The sequence below is a fragment of the Uranotaenia lowii genome, chromosome 3 (assembly GCF_029784155.1).
Source record: "Uranotaenia lowii strain MFRU-FL chromosome 3, ASM2978415v1, whole genome shotgun sequence".
Lineage (NCBI taxonomy): Eukaryota > Metazoa > Arthropoda > Insecta > Diptera > Culicidae > Uranotaenia > Uranotaenia lowii.
Genome location: NC_073693.1, coordinates 219,882,094 through 219,896,511, shown reverse-complemented (window position 1 = coordinate 219,896,511; position 14,418 = coordinate 219,882,094). Strand labels below are relative to the sequence as shown.

At 36.1% G+C, this 14,418-nt stretch overlaps 1 protein-coding gene across 2 annotated transcripts in view; it reads left to right on the top strand.

Annotated features, from left to right (window-relative positions):
* The window catches only part of LOC129750849 (trithorax group protein osa-like), a 340,339-nt gene that overhangs the window by 199,914 nt on the left and 126,007 nt on the right, over positions 1–14,418 (top strand). For both annotated transcript variants that reach the window (XM_055745953.1, XM_055745951.1), the window contains exon 4: positions 6,854–7,015. In XM_055745953.1, coding sequence (XP_055601928.1) covers positions 6,854–7,015 — 162 coding nt within the window. The remainder of the gene's footprint in view (positions 1–6,853; positions 7,016–14,418) is intronic.

Below are 14,418 nucleotides of genomic sequence, written 5' to 3'. Positions count from 1 at the left end.
TGGCGTAAACAATTTTGATCACCTTTTTGCATCGTTTTCCCCTGTGTGCGATGGTTGAAATCTTAAAATTTGGGTCGAAATCTGGTGAACTTTGCTTAAGATTGCCAGAAGTTCTCCCGCACGTATCCGGACCGAGCAAATCTGGGCTATTTTATTTAAAACCTGGCCAAATTCGGGCATTCTTTTTCCAAATTTTCAAACCCATATTAAGGAAAATTATATAACAATTAAGGAACTATTCAATTTATCAAGAGAAAAACATTTAATCATTATTTTTTCATCGAAAATCATTTGAATCGTATTTCAGGCTCCCAAAAATTCGTTTCTGTTTATTTTAATCAATCTAGCTTAAAAAATTTCATTTTTTGGGCGTAAAATTGAAAATTATAATGATGCAGTTTGAATTTTATGTTTAATTTTCAAAAAAAAAAAAATGTGAATAAATCCGGACAAAATCAGGAATTTTTCAACAAAACCTTTCTCTTTTTTCTATTAAACATCAGGGCTAGTACTAGTACGGGTTAAATCAAGTAATATGGCCATTTTAATTTTATGTTTTTTTAATTATAATAATACTCTTTTAGTAAGCCTTTAATTTCGAAAGAAATATCCAAAATTAACCCAATTTTCAAAAATAAAAGTAAATGATCAAACATTTCAAATTAGGTCAATTCGGATTTATGCAAACTTGATGCTAGTTAAAGGCCTTAGTTTGAAATTCGGATCTTGAAAAACTACAATATTAATAATGATGAACAATACGCCAAAACATTCCCTGCAATTTCTTTATAAGAAGTTACATGTTATTACTTTAATTAAAAATCAATTCCTGCGGTTAGTTTTTTTTAAATAAGTTTTCCAAAGTTCAAAACTTGCAAAATAAACTCGAATTTTACTTAATTTTTGTCTATTTTAGCTGGATTGTGTAAACGAAATGACTGGTTAAATTTAAAATCGAACTAGCAATCAAAATATAAGCCTGTGATCTTTTGCATTTTAAATTCCTTACCGAAATAGTCATTTATTTTTATTGTGGAAGTCATTTACGAGCCGAACCGGAATTTGAATTTTGATGTACATAACATAATTCTGAATTTTGAACCTGAACTCAAAATTTGAATTTTCAATCCGTTTAAGAATTCCAATACGTTTTCTGAAATGTACATAAAAACGATTTGTGAATTAAGAAATATATCCAGAATTATAATTCGGATGTTTTGAGTTTCAATGATTATTCTTTATTTCCATAAATAATTTCTAATCCCACTTGCAAATTTAAATAAAAATAAAATTTCAAATGATGAATCTGTATCGCCATTTTGAAGCTTCGTTATGTTTGAATTTTGCATAAGAATAAAGCTCATGAACTTCGAATCTGAAAATGAAACATAAACTCAGATTGATTTCGGTATTCGGAATAAATGTTAACTAAAGGTAAAAAAATCGTTTTCGAAGTTTTCGAGTTTCGAAAATCGTGGATTAAATTTTGAAGGAAATGTAAATTTAATCGACGATTTCACAGCTATTCATTTCAGCCGAAAGTCAAGAATTCTAAACTGGATACATTATCCGAAATTTGAAAACACAAATACAAACTTTCCGCATGTCGACTAGATTTGGAAGTTGGATCACTAGCTGAACATTTTTGTCATTCTTTTCCTTGAAGTAATACAACTTCTTCAATTCACAACTTTTTCTTCCACGTTAGATTTTCTTGGCCCTATATGAATTTTTTCTTGTCTCGTCAAGGTCTTTCGAACCATAAATTGCAAATGAAAACCAAATGTTCATAATCTCCGTTGGAAAAAAACCTAAAACTTTTTGGGATTACTATTTATTTTTAACATTCCCGACATAATGTAAAAAAAAATTTTTTTTGACACCGATAAGAACATGGGAAGGGGTTAACAATATTTTTATTCATTTAAGAAGTACCTTTCGCTTTTAGGATTCAAAGATTAACTTCTGAAAATAGGAGAAAATTCAATTAATACATTTTATAACATTTTGGCAGAATTTTAGAATATTATAAGGATATTGAAAATAAAGATTTGATTTTCAATAATCAACTCGAAGATCGCGAGTAATTTGGTTTTCTCAGAAAAAAGTTAAATATTCTTATTGTTTATCTTTCCAAGTTCTGTAATGACAGAGAGTTTTGAACAAATTTCAAAGAAAATTCAAACCAAAATCTTCAATTATTTTTTTAAGATTTAGTCAAAACATTTGATGGCCCACGATTCTCCACCATTTTTCATAATAGAAAAAAGATACTTTTTTTTTAAAACAGTCAGAACTCGAAGAAATTAAATGATTTTAAAAAAGCCAATTGAGCCCTTAAAAATGTAAAAAACCTTGCCATTTATATGCTTTCTTTTTAAAGAAATAATGAAGCAATGAAAAAAGTGGCCCATGATACCCTACACTCTCCTATATTTTTTCTATGAAATTTTCAAAAATATTGTGGAATTACATTTTTTGATTAAATATCTCTCTCAATGCTTTATTCAATTGAGGGTAATGGATAGATTCAATTACATTTTTTTTTGTTTTTCATTTTGTTTGGCAGCTATCGGTGAAGGATATGATTCGAAATTGGTTAAATTTGGTTTTAAAATTTCAAACGCCATACCACCGATACGGAAAATGATAGACAAAATTTGAAAAATGATTTGAATTTATGCCGCCACAATCTTGCAAAATCAATTATCAACCTTTTTAAAACCGAACAACGATATAATGCCGTTTAGTACAATGGTTGAATTTGAAGCCGTGATGTTTGGCTTTTTAATATATACTAAGTCCTGAAAAATTTGCCTTAGATGCGCCATAATGTTTCAAAATAAAAAAAAAGCGTTAAACCTATGAGTTCAAATTAATATCATAACAAATTTAAAATGGTTTCATTATTCATGATTTAATCAACAAACATCTGTTAAAATTTGGTCAATATCTCTTCTACTTACAATTTTATAGCTTCTAGCTGACATACACCTTCTGAACATAATGAATATTGTACAAATTAAATATTTAAATATTGATTTTTCGTAGGCATTATTTCAAATAAATTTCAGCATTTGAAAATGAAAACTGAAGCTGGAGTTTCGTTTTTCTATACAAAGATGATTTCGTCTTTTTTTTAGCGAACCCTGATCCTTAAATTTGTTTTCCAAGATCTGAATTTTTTACTGTGTTTTTATAAGTTTTATAAATTCTTTTATTATGCCAATATCTATGTTTTATTGGTATGGATTCTCCACCCTTTCCCTCTTTCAAAGTAAGAAGGGGCTCTCGAAAAACCATAAAAACATTGTTAGTATCCAAACAACGTCACATGTCACACTCGGCTCCGTCTGTTTGATTAGTTTTCGAATTATACCAAATAAAATATGAAATAAAACTTTTCTACTTTCATATCCGCTCCGATCTGAAATTATTCGTACCCTCTCTCAACCTCTCTTATAAACTTAGTCATTTTTGCTTGATAAGTGCTCGATTGGTTAAAACGTCTCTAATAAAAAAAAGTGCTCGATTTATGCACATAGGATGTATGTAAAATATTGTAAAGCAGCCTTTCTCCCTCTTCCTATCACCTCACTGGAAGGGGGGAGGGATATCAAAGATTCAGGAGAAAAAATTATCGTGCCCTTATAACCTCCTATGCCAAATTTTGTTCCATTAGCTTGACTTGTTATTCAGTTTCACAAAAAATGTATGGAAGCCCCCCTCCCTTTTTCTTTTTCACCGTTGGAAGTAAAGAGGAATGATAAATATTTATTGAAACATTTCTCGTACCCTAAAACCATCCCACGCCAAATTTGGTTCTATTTGCTTGATCAGTTTTTGAGTTATGTAAAGAACTTTAAGAAAGCTTCCCTCCCACTTCCTACCCCCCTATTGGAAAGAGGTCTCAAATATTCATACAAATATTTCTCGTACCCAAATACCCTTCCATGCTATATTTGGTACCATTTGCTCGATCGGTTCTTGAGTTATGCAAACATTTGTCCATTGTTTGGGAGGTCTTCCTTTAACCCATTCGAGACGGATTGCACACCGTGTGTGCAATGACTTTCCGAGGCTATAAGACCGATTGCACACCGTGTGTGCAATGGAAGTAGTTTTAACTTTTTCATGATTTCGAATAAACTAGAGGACCAATTTTGATGGTTCTTGAACCAATACAATGTGTAAAGCATAGGTAAACGTAATTTGGCATTGGTTTCACTGTGCATGTAAATGTTTTTCAAAATATATGGGGATGAAAATGACTAAAAAATTAGGCAGCGCAGACAGAATTTCGTTTCTTCGACACAGACAATAGTTGGCTATTTGTGTTGTTGTTGTGGAAGTGTGCGTCGGTGATTGTTTAGGCTATGTTAAGGGAAGAATAACTGATGTTGATATTCATCTAGAACCTGTCCTATAGCGTTTGTGTGAATTAAGTATTGTTAAGTCTTAGTTTAAATTCTCAAGCTTCAAAGCGTGCTATTGGGTTCATCATTTCCCTTGACGGGGAATTTTTAAGTAAATTCTACTTTCACAAAGGTGTTTTGGAACCTGTATCTTATAGTTGAAAACACTGTTCGCGGTAGCTATTCAATAAAACGAATGATAAAAAAAGCTAAACAATACTTACTTTTAAACAATTTATTTGAAAAATAAAATAAATTAAATAAACTTTAGCTCTATGGAGTTTGCAAATAATATCATCATCAATGATTTTAATGTTTTTGCATGGAATGTTTCGAACAATAAATTAATGATTTTTTTAGTAAATTTTAGTTTTATATTGTACTTACATTTTTGAAATTTTAACGTTCTATTCGATGTGCTTTTATGAAATGTAGAAGAAATCACCCTTCTTTCAAGGTGCTATTCAGTAAAATATACACAAAATTATGTGATAAACACTGGATTTTAAAATCTATACTTTTTATGAAATATAATCCTAAATTATCACAAGAATTAGTGAGCTGGACTTACAAAGTTAGACAACTTAAATAGTTCTCGAATAAAAAAAAAATCCACAGAAAAAAAATTTGAGTACCGACAAAGTCCTGACATGGCCCTTAATTGCGAAAAAAGAAACATTTTCATTGGAAAAAGATTAAAAAAATCTTGATAATTATTGCTTAATAAGATAATAAACCAGATTACATAATATTCTTTGCATTATATTCTTTCTTTTATAACCAAACAAAAATTGAAACGAATGATGAATATGATTGAAATGGTGTATTTTTATTTTTTTACCCATTGCACACCGTGTGTGCAATGCGGCTCCTGGAAATAATTTTATTACGAGGAGCGGACTGCACACACGGTGTGCAATGGACATTTTTTCGGAATTTACGATTAATTATTGGAAATTTGAATGTGTTCATGTTTTTCAGATAAAAATTGATCGAATCAAAGAATAAAAATTTTTCGCTCCTGGGGGTCGCGTTCGAAAAAAGTCGCCGTCTCGAATGGGTTAAGGGGTGGTTTCTCAAACCATAGTAGAAACTTCCTCGGCCTCTAATTCCCTCACCTGCCAAGCTTCACGCTAATCAAATCAATATTTTCCGAATCTATAGGGAACAGCAATGCAATATGAGAAAAAAATTTACAAAAAAATAAGATAAATCCACAAAAATGACAGAATTATAAAAAATACAAAAATAACAATAACTTTTTCATTTTTGCCATCTTTTTAAATTTCGTTATTTTTTTTTAATTCAACCGTTTTTGTAATACTGTCAATTTTATTTCTAATTTGGTCTTATTCGAAATTGAATTTTTTATCAAATTTTTTAGCTTTATATTGTTTTTAGAAACACTATTGAAAAATGACTGAATCACCCTAGCGAAAAATTAAACGAACACACACATATAGGATCTCAGCGAAACTTCATGTTTATTTGAAGAGATCTAATTCAAACTTAACACTAAGGCGAACATCTTTCAAGGATAGGATGGCTAGCATCTTACAAATGCTTAAACCACCAGCACACAGAAAGAGTACTATGTATGCCGTGAACGAGATTCGATCTCATGACCTCTGGCTTAAACAGAAGACTTGAAGATAGCGTTCAATATCCTCTAGACCACTGTCGGCGGCTTAAGAGACTTTGAGGCACCCTTCAATCGAGTCCGATTGAACTGAAATTTTGCTCAGATCATTTTTTTGGGCTAAACTACAAAAAGCATGTGGTGGTATATGGTCTCGTTTGACCCTTTTCGCTGCCACCTTTCTGTACACTATACGGTGCTATCTTGTGAGCTCTCGATAAGTGTTCAAGCCAATTGAAATGAGCTTGAAGAATTTAAAGGTTCCAGAATATTCTAGAATTTCCTTGCTGAATTTAGCCTCGTGTTTTCGGAGCTTCTGGAATCTTATTTGCTTCGTAAGCATTCGCAGGGGTTCCAGAATCATCTTGTATCTTCAAGAGTTGAGTGCCGGGAACATTCTAGAAGGTTCGATGTGCTAATAAAAGGAGCCTCGCGCTGTGAGGCGAGGTCAGTTCCATTTAATAATCGCGCGCGTATATATCATCTGTAAATCGTAAAGTAGACCTTCCAAGTAATGTAACCTTTGTATAATTTAGAGAAGAAAATATAGAGAAAACCTTTAAGTTGAAGTGTTGTGTCGTTCTTCAATACAACAATCCAAAATACAGTCCATTGCCCAAACAATAAGTAACACCTATCAGGTGCAAGAATATGTGTTGCTCGTTTGCGGCAACAATTTTGGAATGTTCTATTTTGAATTTTAGCTTAGCTATTTTTACCTTTCGATGAAGTTCCAATTAGGATTTCAAAATTTGCATTTAAAATTTCTAATTTCAATTTTTTGCTTCCGTCTTTCCAGTACGAGCCGGTAAGGTCGTGGCCCTCGCCGGCCGCTAGTCCCGGGCCCGGTGGACAATCGCACATGCCGCCCTCGCCGCATGGTCCACCGCAAAGCCCGGGCCAGCACGGTGCCCCGAGTCCTTCGCCGCAGCCGCCCCAGCCCGCTCAATCTCCACATCAGGTAAGTTAGTTCTACTGTAATTTCAAACAAAATCAGAAGTTGAAACTGTTTAAAAAAAAACCTTTTTGTTAACCAAAATTTTATTTAAAGTTTGTTTATCTCGATTTTTTTGTTCTCACTTGGGATCTCATAGAAACTTTTGTGAAAATGATTCAGCCGTACTTTCTTCAATCTTTATTATGGATCACATCCAACGAGAGCGCCATAACGTTTCGAAAAAGGGAGTCGGGCGCGTAAATTTGTAGCCACCAAAAACGGACCCGTCGACAGCAACGAACTTGTTCAATACCGTTCGTTCATCGAGGAGCGACGGTCGACCGCAAAATAAATGTTATTGCCTAATTTGATTGCAAATGCATTGATAGATGGAAGGAGGATTATTCAATTAAACCGAAATCGATTGCAATTTTGCAGCATGGCGCTCCCGCCAGTGGCTTCACTCTGGAGCAGCGTGGCCAAATCTAAAGATTTTGGGCACTTCTACGGATATACGGATTTTCAGCATTTCCTACGGATTTGCTATAGATTATTGAAAAATTATAGGGATCCCACACGAAAATTTAAACTGATGACCAAAAAAAAAAGTTAATAAAGATTCATTTCGCCAATATCAGTCAATTTTTCGTTTTTTGACGAATCTATGGATTTGGGCGGTTTACAATCTGGCAACACTGCTCCGGAGGGATACATAGGGTTGGTGCATTTGCTGGTGGCACCCGGTAGTAGTGAATGATTCCTGGAGCACAACGTTTTCTTTGTTTTGGTTGGCAAACTGTGGTTTAACGTGGGAGTAAAAAGGGGGTGGCTTTGGGCCTAAATTTATCTGCAGCGATGGTGGCTGCTGCAGACGCACAAATTGTTACTTTGTCACCTATACGATGAACACTTTGCCATCATTGCAAACTAAGTGGGTGGAAATTGGGAATTGTTGCAGGCAAATAAAGTTAGGTTTTGAAGCTAGATATCGTTCGACTTTTCGGCAGTTTCAAATATGGCTTTTTATTATGAGCACAAATTAAAGTCAAAGCGCGGTGAAACTATAAAAATATTTACATAACCACAAAATGGTTGCTACCCGTGAACGAGATTAGCTCGTTAAATCCAGAGTACCGAATGCAACGTCTTTGATGGATACTCATCTCACTCCAAACAAGGTTCAAAAACACTTTCTTGATGTTTACATAATAAATTTTTTTTTTTATCGTTTAGGGTTATAGATTGTAGATAATCAAACATATTATTAGGAAACAATCACTCGATGTGTCCACTATCGTTCTCAACTAATCTCTCCTCATTTCTTTGAAAAACAACATTCTCGGGCTCAACAGTTAACCCAAACCCACGGAAGCACCTGATTTTTCAAAATGACCATGTAGACTTCAGTATTTACTTTAACTCCAGCTTTTATGAAAACAGGAGGCATCTTCAATCAATTCGAAGCAACCGCTCCAAATACCATGACACTGGTTGGATGCTTGGCAGTAAACTTGAAATTCACATTCTCTCGAACATCTTCTGATATCATGGACAAAATTTACCGATCTCTACGTGAATTGGACACCGGATCAATCGAAAAAAGATTCTCGTCTGAGAACACGACGATCAGCTGCTGCTTTTCCTTCAGCTTAGACAGCAATCGACCGCTCAATTCGTTCTGTAACAGAAATGGCGCTTTGCTCTTGTCTGTGATGATGCGTTTAAGTCATCTTTGAGGGGGGCACTTAGCTCAGTCAGCTAGGTGATGGTTTGATTTACAATCAGAAAATGAGAGGTTCGATTCCTAAAGCCCCCCCCCCCCCCTCCTAACAAAAAATTAGCCCTAAGTTATACACCTTTAGCTTAGGGCTAAACAAGAATAAATCTTCGGACAAACACACACAGAAGAATGTCTTCGGACAAAAATCAAGAATTGTAAACTCTTCAAGAGTACAAGAATCGAATAAAGGCCTCGTCCAAGAATAGGTCTTCGTACAACATACAAATAATTGTAAACTCCCCTGGAGTATAAACAGAAGAAGTAAATCGAATATCTTCCATACAACCATGAAAAATAAACATGAACATGTAATCGAAATAATAACGCTTTCAAACTTCCTGGAGTATAAACACAAGAAGATCAGGCAATTGTTATGCCTACATATGATAGCTACCGATAAAATAGACTCGAAAATTCTAAAAATAAATATAACAGGAAAACATCAGTTAGCCAAGATGGGCCATAATTTACCCTAGGCAAAGTCGTGTCAACGTAGCAAACAAAAAAAAATCATCTTTGACCAATGGTTACATGGAAGCATGGATAGCAAAACTCCTCAAATCAATCCGTCCAGTAAAAGAGACTGCATTTTTTTCATCTGCTCCTCCCAAGTTGTACGGGGAGAGATGAATCGCACTGCAATCAAAAGAGGTATTGTCAACGCATAAGAGTGAGCGAGAGCATTTACATCCGCTGAAGAGAATTCTTCTCTCGGGAAAAATCTATTGCGCATTGTGTTCAGGAGAAATCTGAGAGCTAACATAGTTTTTTTCTAGTTGGTACGTTCACGAGAAAAGACGCTGCTCTCCGAAATAGAGTTGCAAGAGTTGTCTTGATTTTTAAGAATTTGTCCTGATTTTGGAGAGGCCGCCCTGATTTTTCAAAAACTTTCGAATTGTCCTGTTTTTGAAAAAAATTCTAAATTATAACTGAATTTGTAGTTAAATGATGAGAATATTAAACGAATCTGTAATTATTTGCCGCCTGTAACTATCGCCGCCGCCCGTGGCGTAGAGGATAGTCTTCTAAGCCAGGGGGTATGAGATCGAATCCTGGTCACGGCATACATAGTACACTTTCGTGGGTTGGTGGTTGTAGCATTTGTAAGATGCTAGCCATCATATCCTCGAAAGATGTACGCATAGAGTTAAGAAAAAAGAATCTCTTCGAGGTAACATCATGTTTCATTGAGATCCTGTATGTGTTTGTGTTCGTTTTTTCGTTTTTTAAAAAAAGATTAAAACAGTACTTCTTTTACCGATGGTAATCTTCGGTTAAACTGCAAGCCAGCTAAGAAGTTGATCTCTTCTATTGCATAAATGAAGGCATGCAATATTAGAAGAACTGAATTTTATTTTCGCCAATTTACTGGTATCCTTAAAAATCATGTTTTTTTCTGCGCGGTGTCCTGATTTTTGACGAAACCACCTGGCACCTCTGCTCAGAACGCAGATTTTTTATTATTTTTTAGTACAGATTCTGTCCGCACAGAAGGCAGATTTTTAGGATTAAGTTAAGATTGGTACAGATTTCCCCTTTAAAAAAAAAACAATAGAAACCGTTGTTTATGGCTTGTGAAATATGTAGCTCAGTTGGCAAGTCAGTTACCTCCTAAGCCTTAGTCCGCGAGTTCAAACCCGAGAGTAAACATCGAACACAATTGTACCGGATAAGTTTTTCAATAACACCAACTACAGCGTTGTAATAAAGTCTCGAATGCCACAAAGGTGGTAAAACGACTACATAATCGAAACAAACAAAAAATGTTTTGAAATAGCCAAACGAAACCATATCGATTGTACATTCAACTTAGAAAAAAAAAACAAAAATCAGATTCATGTGAAACTCGTCAATCATGAGAAATTATAACACTGTTGAAAGTAGCTTCCGGATTTAAAAACACCTTTTAGGTAAATAATCAATTTTGATTATTGAAAAATTGAGAGAACAGAAATGGTATCAACAGTCCATTGGACTGTTGTCCAACAATATTTTAGAGTCCAACAATATTTTAGAAAAAAAAAATACTGATTTTCCTAACATATTTTATGTTGTTTTAACGTAGTGTGGTAGTAGTCTAAATATTTTTTTTTCATTTACACTGAGGTGTATGACTGAAACACAGGGGGCTCTTAGCTTGAATTCTCTTTCTTCTAATTAGATACGAAAACTCTCACACTTGCCATCTCCTGAGTCGCTTACAGCTCATGTAAACTCGGATAACTAATGGAGCACGATCAGCGAAGGAGGATTTCACTCGGAAGCCGAACCAAAAACAGTGTTGTTTTCTCCCGGCTCTTTGTTGTTTGAGAGGAGCCGACCAACCATGCATGGAATAATTCGGAAGACTCGCTCCTTAGCCATTCCCTGGATTGATCTGTTTTGTGTACATCTTGCTTATACTGCGTTTACTGTAAAACTGAATTGTTTATATCAATTGACAGGTTAAGGTTAGAGCTTATACATCGATCCAAAGAGGTGGAAAAAGAGATGATGAGAAAGAAACATTGTAGAGGTAGTAGTAAAGCTTTTCATTCGTAAACATAGTTACCGTGACAAAATTGACGTCACTTCAGAAATTTTTGCGACGCGTATTGCCTACTCCCTCCCAGAAACTCCCTGACGAAGACGCGTCGGGCCACCGGCTTTGTTTATGTTTTTTTTTTCTTTTTCCTCTCGGACATACAATAGTGTGCATAGATTCTTGCCACCTTTTAAAAGTTTATACAGTTGGTTATACTAAGGTTGTCAGATTGCCCGGTTTTATTTAGTTCACAATTTGGCCCGGCCTGGCCTGGTTGCCCGGATTTCATTGAAAAATTCTCGGATTTTGCCCCGAATTATTCAGATTTTTGGCAAATCAACAAAAAGACAAATTGTGTTGTATAAATAAGGTTGCCAGAATTTTTTCAGCTCGTATCCGGGCCGGACAATCCGGGCAATTTTTTATAAAAAAAACCTGGCAAAATCCGGGCATTTCACTTCTAAATCGAGACCAAAAATCCGGGCAATATCCGGGCAAATTTTGTCAAAACTCAACAAAAATCAAGATAAAAGAATTGAAAAAAAAAATTTTTTTTTCATCAAAAATTAAAAACAAATTTGAAATTGAATTTTTTTCTTCGAAAAATCCTTTCATGATTATTTTTGCAAAATCTGCTTAAAATTTTTTGTTTTGGTGGCTAAATAAAACAAATTTCAATACATTTTAATTTTTTTTTTGTTTTTTTTTTGCCAAATAAAGTGAAAAATCCGGGCAAAATCCGGGCATTTTTCAATGAAATCCGGGCAACCGGGCCGGGTCGAACTGTTCTAAAATTTTGTATCAAGCATCCGGGCAAACCCGGATAAAAACAGGCAATCTGGCAACCTTATGTATAAAGGTTGCTCTGTGGAGCGTTGACCATAATCACCGCTTCCTATCTTACATTCGGTTTGAAAAAAATCGTGGCCTGGCCGTCCATCTGCCACTTACCTCATTTTTTTCCCTAAGAGCTCTTTTCGTTCTAGAGTCTAGGATTCTTGGGGGTCCCAAAATCGCTCCCCACTGTCTAAATGATGGCATGGATCCTCTTCGGACGAATAGTTCAGTAGCAATGTGGTCACCTTAGTAGCGATTGGTAGCAATGCGGTTACCTTAAATGATCCCTGCTTGTCCTTTTCGTGGGTCCGGTATAAGGTTGGCCAAGACACTTACAAAGCCCAGGCTCAGTCAGATCCTAAATATCAATTAGAGATTCATATTTGTCCGGTAGAAAATCAGTACAATTTTTTATAAGGCTCGATCGAATTTGACATAATTCCTTTCAATTGAACTGATATGGTTAATTAGTTTTTCGAAAAGTGTTCTTTTGCTTGAAAACTACTGCAATTTCCAACAATCATCATATTATTTACAAACGGAACACAACACAACATAAACAATCCTAGACTATAAAAACAAATAGATTCAAGTTTATACATCATTAATGCCTTTATAGGCCAATTACATTGACCATGACCATAAGGAGCGCTTTCTACTATATCCCATTGTAACGGCCATTAAGTATTAATTTCCATTTCCAACCAATAGGAAATGTATCGAAACCTCCAACGTCACTATTCCACCGGGTAAAATTCAACTTCCATCTAACTAAATTCATACGTAATTAGTTACCGGCCCATGTATGTTGTTAGCACATTCCGATTCCCACCGTCTATCCGATTCCCTCTGAGAAAGAGACGACCTTGACATAGACCCAGTTTGAATGTGGAATCAGTAGGTATAGACCAGTCATTCACCAGACCAGTGAATGGAGGATGAAAGTTAGCAAACGGCGCGCGATTTCATCTGCTGCAGCAACAGCAGAGAAGAATCCCATCCGTCGTCATCTCCGACCACCACTAGTCGGCCGGCCGGTCTTGCGGGTGAGGCGGGGGTGGCTGGCCAATCATGATGGGGACTCTATGCCCGTGCCCAATGTTGACGGTTGTTGGCCGGCCGACGGACCCAGTCGGTTGTTGTTTGGGTTTATCGAGCAGCTTCCCTGAAACCCCTCCCCAACTTCTTCCACCCCGACCCCTTCAAGATCAAATTGCTATCATCCGCCAACCAGCGAAAGCGGAAAGGCGGCGATGGCTGGTAGTGGTTTTTAGAATCGCTTTCGTTTTCTAGCTGAACCCGTTCGTTCGTCTCTAGCTTATGCTAACACAACGCACAGTCAGACGATGCTGCCGGCATTTGGGGAATATGTTTATTTATTTATATTTATTCCGGTGCTCTTACCTCCCCCATCCCTACACCAGTAAAGCTATCAAACTCTCAGCTTCCACGTGCTTCGTTATCATTCGCGAGATCCCCAGCTGGCTGACTCCGACAGAGAGTTGTGGTCGAGAATTACTCCCAAGATAACGATTCGCATTCAGCTGCAGTTCACCTAGTCAAGATGCGTCAAACGTTTGAATTGTGACATATACTGTTGCGAATGCAATAAGTGTCTAAATTCAATTTTGAGTTTCATTTCAACTGTAATTTACACTCACAATTGCGCATATCGTTCTGAACGGTAAAGAGCGACAGTGCACATCTAGTAATTTCAAACATTTCGTGCAGATCACGAAACATTCAAACTAGTTTTGACGGTCGCCATGGAATTTCCAGCAATCAATGTCTCATTGCAAGCAAAGCAAGAATAGAATCCAATTTAAAAAAACTTCTTTTCTACCATTTAATTATGAAGGCAAGAACGCGTTAGAAACACTCATATTGCCAGATTTTGGTTTATAACAGCTTACTTACTTAATGATCCCGCGCCGATCCTCCGGTGCATAGGGCTGTGGTAAAAGACCTCCACTGTTGACGATCCGGAGCCAGCGTCTTCCCCTGGTCCCAGTCAAGATTCTCGTCGACAATTCGGATTTCAGCGGCTGGGCTTCGCCGCCACAAGTTTCTGGGTGTGCCTCTTCTTCGATGACCTTCTGGATTCCAATCTAGCGCCTCACTGCTAATTTCGTTTTCATCTTTTCGCAGCGTGTGCCCAATCCATCTCCACTTACGTTCCCGAATCTCGTTTTCTAGCGGCCTTTGATGACACCGGCGATGTAGTTCCTCATTCGAGATCCAGTTGCTAGGCCACCAAGCGCGGATGATATTCCGCAGGCAGCGGTT